The sequence below is a fragment of the Gavialis gangeticus genome, unplaced genomic scaffold, assembly GCF_001723915.1.
Source record: "Gavialis gangeticus isolate Ggan-Ray unplaced genomic scaffold, GavGan_comp1, whole genome shotgun sequence".
Taxonomy (NCBI): domain Eukaryota; kingdom Metazoa; phylum Chordata; order Crocodylia; family Gavialidae; genus Gavialis; species Gavialis gangeticus.
The window spans coordinates 21,485,880-21,493,379 of NW_017729033.1; the positions used below are offsets into that span (position 1 = coordinate 21,485,880).

Genomic DNA, 7,500 nt, shown 5'->3' on the forward strand with positions numbered 1-7,500 from the left:
AGACATCAGGAAGCACTACTTCACAGTCAGGGCGGCTAGGGTCTGGAACCAACTTCCAAGGGAAGTGGTGCTCGCTTCTACCCTGGGGGTCTTTAAGAGGAGGCTAGACAATCACCTAGCCAGGGTCGTTTGACTCCAACATCCTTTCCTGCCTATGGCAGGGAGTCGGACTTGATGATCTGCTTAGGTCCCTTCCAACCCTACCAACTATGAAACTATAAGTGGTTGTTTTTTGATTGGGAGTACAGAGAAGAGATTGGATGTTTTAAGTTTTTACAAATGGGCTCCTCTCAGTATATTATTTGTAATCTGTGCTTGTTTTAGGTTCTTATTCTCAGAAACCATGGCCTGGTATCAGTTGGAGAGACTATTGAAGAGGCTTTCTACTATATTCATAATCTAGTAGTTGCCTGTGAGATTCAAGTAAGAATCTTAGTATTTTAAAAAATTAGTCTGCTATGTATATTGTATACAAAATGATCTAAAATGTTAGTTTAGCAGTATCATTGAACTAGTAAGCTAGAACTGTTTAACTTATATGCATTCATTTCAAGTCAAGTCAATTTTCCATTAAAAACTAGAATATTTTAAAGTTTCATATTTAAAATGTTTTCATTATTGTAACTTATACTGATTTGTTTACTTCTTAAAGTAAGATTAGAATTTGAAAAATGGAATATAGGACTTCATGCTCTTTCAACGGTTATCCCGTTGGTCATGTTAAAGAAACTGAAATGTGCCTTTATTGTTCTTAAGGTACGTACCCTGGCCAGTGCAGGGGGGCCTGACAACTTAGTGCTGTTAGACCCTGGGAAGTACAAAGCCAAGTCTCGTTCTCCTGAGTCTCCAGCAGCTGAGGGTACTATATCCCATCCAAAATGGCAGATTGGAGAGCAGGAATTTGAAGCCCTTATGCGAATGCTTGATAATCTGGTAGGTCAGACATTGTATATTTAGTATGTTTTTATATGATGATAAATCTTAAATTTTCTTTTAAGACATTGTGATGAAGAAATTAATTCCAGGGGTCTTTGTTGCTTTAATTTGCTTGTTTGGATCTGGTGACGGATTAGATTTTTCTGTTGTTGTTCAACGATTTTTTCTGTAGATCCTAGTGTAGGTGCAAATGGATTTTTCTTAACTACCAGTGTCAGATTGGTCTATGATGGCATAGACCAGGGCTTAGCAACCTTTTACCAATGGTGGACCCTAAGGGGGAAGCACTACATGTGACCCAGATGCTAGCAAGTTCCCGCTGCTGCTGCCTGTTACCAATTCCCCACCCCAATCGCCCTTCCTTGAATGCCGCTACAGACAAATACAGCTTGTTGGCTGTACAATGCTAGCTGCTGGCAATAGACAGTGAAGCCTTCCTCAGTTCCCCCTTAATGCCCATGGCTGAAACACAGAACCTTGTCCATCTTCTGATGGATTCATTTTCCTAAATGGTAGATGCAATAAGTGCCTATATATGTGACACATTATCATGAACATAACGTTTGCCAGATGTCTTCTGTGATCTTTATAATTCTTGTTGAAGTCCTCTTACTCACCGTCCCAGATTTCTTTACAAACAAATGGATCATAGTCCGGCCTCAAATACTATGAAGAGCCCACATAGTGATCAGCCCAAATTAATGTGACAAAAGGGATGGTCTCTTCAATAATAACATTGAACATGTTAACATTGGGACCTCACTGGCTTTTCACTGTCCGTGGGTCAGTATTGAGCTAGTAGGTTTCCACAGTAAAACCATGGTTGCCAATCCCAAGTGATCACTAGAGTAATCCATTCTGGGCTCGCATTTTGTCAACAGGGCACCCCCATTGTACATACACTTGTTCACCATGGATGACCAGGCTAAATGCCAGACCCTTTTTTATATAGGAAGTATAAGCCTGGGCTTCCAGCTTGGATGGCTTCCTCCTTGAGTTGACTTAGAGACATCTGTTCTTTCTAAGCAATCCATCTTGCTCAAAGATGTTCAAAGATTAGATAGAACAAGACAGTGATCATTCTGTTATCTCCTTACTGCTGATTAAGCTTTCATAGTCAGACTATTATAGGTGTTCAAGCATTTTTCAGTCTGTTTCTGTTTGTTTAAACTTAATGGGCTTGTCATAATAACGAAGTCAGATGTAAAGTTCAGCAAAGTTGAAACTCTCTGCTCCCACTGTCCTAAGAAGGTTTCTGCTTATCAGTCACAGATGGATCTATACTGATACATGCCCTAAGAAAGAAGGTTTGTTCACTGTGTGGTTCTTTAAGATGTTTTGCTGTGGGATTGCATCCTTTCTACCTGCTGTACAGCATTTTCACCAACGCAGGTCTTGAGTTCCAGGGAAAATGAAATAAGGTGACAGCCACCCTGTATTTATGTGCCTCCCCTCCCCACCCTCATGTAAGAGCACGAGATGGCATAGGATACAGGTATGGTCCTGGTGATCATTGCTATTAAAGAAAAATCAGAGCTCTCTAATGTGGAATTCACAGTCTGATACCACATCTAACCACGTCCCAAAGAGCCCCAGCTTCTGGAAGGCACATAACCACACCTTCCTTAGTATCATGACTGTTATTGCATTAGCAGGAGTGATGCCAGTGGATCAAGGGAAATAATTATTTCCCTCTATTCAGCACTGGTGAGGCCACACGTGGAGTCCACTTGTTTCCAGTTTTGGGCCCCCCGCTCCAGAAAGGATGTGGCAGAAAAGATGTGAATATGGATGTGGCATGGATAGTCTCGCGGAGGGCAGTGAAAATGATGAGGTTGAGGTACGTGACTTTGAAGGAGAGGCTAGTGGAACTGGGCTTGCTGAGTCTGAAGAAGAGAAGACAGATTTGATAGCAGCCTTTAGCTGTCTGAAGGGTGGTTCAAAAGAGGATGGAGCTAGACTGTTTTCAGTGGTGGCAGATGACAAAACAAGGAACAATGGTATCAAGTTGCAGCAAGGGAAGTTATAGGAAAAACTTTCTCATTAGGAGAGTAGTGAAGCACTGGAATGGGTTACCTAGAGAGGTGGTGAAATCTCCATCATCGGAGGTTTTTAAGGCCTGGCTTAACACGCTGGCTGGAATGATCTGATTGAGGATAGTCCTGCTTTGAGCAGGGGGTTGGACTAGATGACCTCCTGAGGGCCCTTCCAACCTTAATTTTCAATGATTCAAAAATGTTGTGCATGTCATTTTGTTTTTTGATCTTAAGTATTTGAAAGCTTACATGAATGGTGGAATAGTCAGCTGCAGCCTGCTCCAAACCCCACTTAAGACTGGGCTTTAGATTAATACCTTGATGTACATATTTACAGGCTCTGGGTTTCATATATCATAGACCAGTGGTGCTTAACCTTTTTCCCTGGCAGGCAAGATGGGCAGTGTCCCATCCACCTGTGGGCTGGATCCTGCCAGTGGTCCAAATCTGGCCGCAGGGAGGGTACAGTGGGCACCATCTGACCACGTGGAGGGAGGTGGGGGCAGCTCAGCCACAACCTGGCCTTGCAGAGGGGAAGGGGGCATAGGCAGGGCAGGGGTGTCTCTAAACTGGCCCCATGGGGGGAAGGAGGCATGGCCTGGCCTCCATCCAGATGTGGCTGGGACTGACAATGTGGGACTTGGGGTTCGGCAGCCACTCACCAGCTGCCAGATTTCCACCCCCATGGAGAGTCCCACAGGCCAGATGTGATGACTCTATGGGCCACATTTGGAGGTTGAGCACACCAGCATAGACCTGATTCCTTTTGCCTGTTGTGGCTATAGTGCAGCCTCCCCATTTAACACTATATGGCCCTATATTCCCCTCTCCCCCTAACCTGGAATTATAATGGTAACGTTGTTACTTGGCAAATATTGTTAATTAAGGGATGTGTAAAATGCCTAGATTCACTTGTCAGCTTCATGAAAACCAAGATCCTTTACTAATCCATCCCAAAGCAACCAGCTGCTCTTCCGCATACTGTAATTAGGGGACAATTCTTGGAGAATGTTGAGCATTTCCCCTACCTAGGTAGTCGCCTTTCCCAAAAAGTAAACATAGACAATGATATTCAACACCAGATAAAATCTGCAAGTACGGCCTTTAGATGTCCCAAAATCCGTATCTTCAATGATCATGACATCAGGACCCAAACTAAAGTCCTTATCTACCAGGCTGCTGTCATCCCTACCCTGTTGTATGGGTGCAAAACTTGGATGACATATTGGAAACTCCTGAAAGCTTTGCAATGCTATGACTAGCATTGTCTTCAGAAAAACCCTCCTTATCAATCTGAATGACAGAAGAATGAATGCCAGCTTTTCTGGCTCCAGCAAACACCATCGGCATTGAAACCACATTTACAGGAAACCAACTTTATTCGACAGGGCACGTCATAAGGATGCCTGACGACTAGCTTCCAAAACAGGGCCTATACTCCCAACTCACTGCTCTAAAAGTGGCCAAAAAAGAGATTTGAGGACACAATGAAGGTCAATATTAAGAAATTCAATATTAACATCGGTACCTGGGAGACTTGAGCTCTGAATCGTCCCCTGTAGCACTGTGATGTACAACACAGCATTGATCATTTCAAGTAAACTTGTCTCACTGTGGATACAGATAGGTGAGACAGACAAAGAAAAAGAGCTGAGGTCCAGGATCTGCTTCTTCCTCCTGAAACTGTTTGCCACATCTACAGTTGCATATGCAGATTTCAGATTGGTCACCTCTACAGACTCACTGCTGGTTTCCGTATTTACTAGAAGACTGTCATTCTCATATCGAGGGACTGCTGCTGATGCCAGTTGCAGGCAATGACATCATGTAATCCTTTAATAAGCTTATGTCACCCTGGAGTTAAATTGTGGTCTCTGAATGTTGCTTCCACTGATAGAGTATGTGTCTGAGAATCAGAATGGCATAGCCTAAAGCATGTGTTATGAGCAGGGTTCCTGGTTTTCTCTGTTAAAAAATCCAAAATTCTCTTTTAATATTCCAAAATTCTCTGATTAAAACCCCCAAAATCCACTTTTTCCATGATTAAAATGAAACTTCTCTCTATAGATATAGATTTCTATATATAGATATATATAGGTATCGGTTGAGCACAATTGTTTTATTGATATATTTACAATTTTATAGCAGTTTGGGAGCCTACTAGCACCTCAATCATTATAATAAAATACATTCTAAATACCTCTATATTTTGGTGTTTGATTTTGGTTTTTTTATCATGGAAAATCAGAGCTCCCTCTACCCCCTTCACTTAGCAGGACACAGGTCCAGCTTTGGCTGCCCTTCGTCCCTCTCCCCACTGCTTTGTGGTGCTGAGCAGCCTTAATATGCTAATGCCCTGCCTTTGCCCATATGGTTGCCCCTCACTCCCAAACCATAGCTTGGTACCCCCTCATTCCCACCCCACAGCCCCTTGCCTTGCGGGGGGGAGGAGGGGGAGCAGCTGCCCCCAGACCCCAGCTAAAAAAAAGGCCATCTTTCAAAAAAGCAAAGATAATGCCTCCCAGAGCAGATGTTCGTTTCTTCTGTCAAGTGCACTCTTTAAACCTGCAAGCAAACTTCACACACTGGTAGCATAACACCTGCAATCTGCCTTGGCTGAAAAAAACAAACCATTTGCTAGCCTGTGACTTGTCCCGGGTGCTGTTTCTGCTATTAAACCTGTGCTGAGGAGCGGGGGGGAGGACCCCTCTGGGAATTCTGGGCAGCAAAGCCTGACTGAAAGCATTTCTGCTGGGCCTGGGCTACAGTCAGATCCCCGAGCGGCTCGGACACTGCCTTCAGCAGAAACTTGGGGGTGCTCCTGTGTTCAGAAGTGCCCTGGCCTGTCCCAGGCGGTCCCACAGTATCTTAGAACCAGAATCATAGACAACGAGGCCTGGAAGGGACCTCAGGAGGTCACCTAGTCCCAACCCCCTGATCAAAACAGGACCATCCCCAACTAGATCATCCCAGCCAATGCTGCTGGATTGCCTCAGTAAGTTGGACAAAGATTTCAATTGGTGCCAAGGACTCCCCTTAGAACAATACCCCTGTTCCTAGGTCAGTTTGCCCTCCCCATACTGGTGACTGGGGGAGCACAACTGACACATTGGAGGTGTTGAGAGAGACAACGCCTCACCCTGGAGTGCCGAGAGCAGGGGAGGAATTCCCACTCCCACCCCTGCTGCACAAGACGTCCGGTACCTTGCAAGCAGTGACTTGGGTTTGGTTTGAGTGCCCAGAAGCCTCACGCATCCTGCACCTTGTCTGCAGGGGGAGGACCTCGATAGGCAGCCTTGGGAATCTGAGTAGCCCTGCGCTCCACAGGGGTGGGCAGGAGGGAAACCTCCCAAGGTGGTGGTGGCAGCAGCAGCAGCCGCCCCTCAGGGCGCCAGTTGCCTCATTACCTCGCCACCTGCCGAGGTGGCTCCCACGACCCACCAGGAGCTGGGGCAAGCTTGTGAGGTGGTCGGGTCGGAGCTGCTGCCACCCACAGTGGAAACTGTGACCAGCTCAGTTCTGTGCTGCCGGAGTTGCTATCTGAGAGCAGGCAGCTCCACCGCCCTGCCTGTGCCCCCTCCTGCCCTTCCCGTTTCCGCATGGTTCCCCGCCAGTCCTGCTCCTTTCCCTCCTCTCTGTTCCATGGGAGCCCCTCACTTCTTCGCCCCCCTCTTCTGGGTCTTGCTTCAGCCTCCCCACCCGTCTGTTCCTTCCACGATTTCCTGCTTCAATGGGGAAAATCCAGTTTTTTCTCCTTTGAAGGGAAAAAAAACACGGTTTTCCGCAGGAAATGGAAAACCCAGATCCCTAGTTGTGAGTTTGGATGATAGCTGTCAGTTATATGTGCTATAGTTCTGTTTACGTTTTTACCTGTTCTGTTTCCATATGGAAGTTAGAATAATTTTGAGGAAGTCTATATGTTCACCGTTTTTTGGAATAAATTTCCTTCAGTTAATAAACTATTTCCAGTATCTAAAGCTCTCTATGCCACCTCTGGTCCATTTGTTTAATCTTTTATGCAACATGCCTACAAAATGAGTATAGAGACCCAAAGGATTTTTTTTTTAATGTTTTGCATGAGAATTAAATTGGGCTTTGGCTTTAAAAGCAAGTACTTTCAAGAAGATATCAAGGATAATGTACTGATAAAATCCTGACAAATAGTCATCTTAATACTGCAAACTATGGTAATCTCCCCATATTACACATGGATGTAGGGCATCCAAGACATGTAATCACTTCTGTAGTTTAGCATATATAATTACCCATATTACTTTTCCTGACCTGTTATCTACCATCAATCAGGATGCACCTTGATTTCCAGAATTTGGGACATCAACCAGGGTACTGTAACACTGCAGTAATGTGTCACACATGAACCTACTGGAAAGGAAACACTGATCACGCAAGTCTACGCAAGTTCTTTCTGCAGCTGGTTATATGTATAAAGAATGTTAGCACAATAGGAAATGGACTTAATTACATGTTGGGCTTTGTATTGAACTGAAAAAACTTTGCACATAGAAAA

General features: G+C 44.7%; 1 protein-coding gene across 8 annotated transcripts in view; it reads left to right on the forward strand.

Moving 5' to 3' along the window:
- The window catches only part of ADD1 (adducin 1), a 128,351-nt gene that overhangs the window by 92,341 nt on the left and 28,510 nt on the right, over positions 1 to 7,500 (forward strand). For all 8 annotated transcript variants that reach the window (XM_019525965.1, XM_019525963.1, XM_019525968.1 and 5 more), the window contains exons 8-9: positions 325 to 423; positions 757 to 933. In XM_019525965.1, the coding sequence (XP_019381510.1) occupies positions 325 to 423; positions 757 to 933 (276 nt within the window). The remainder of the gene's footprint in view (positions 1 to 324; positions 424 to 756; positions 934 to 7,500) is intronic.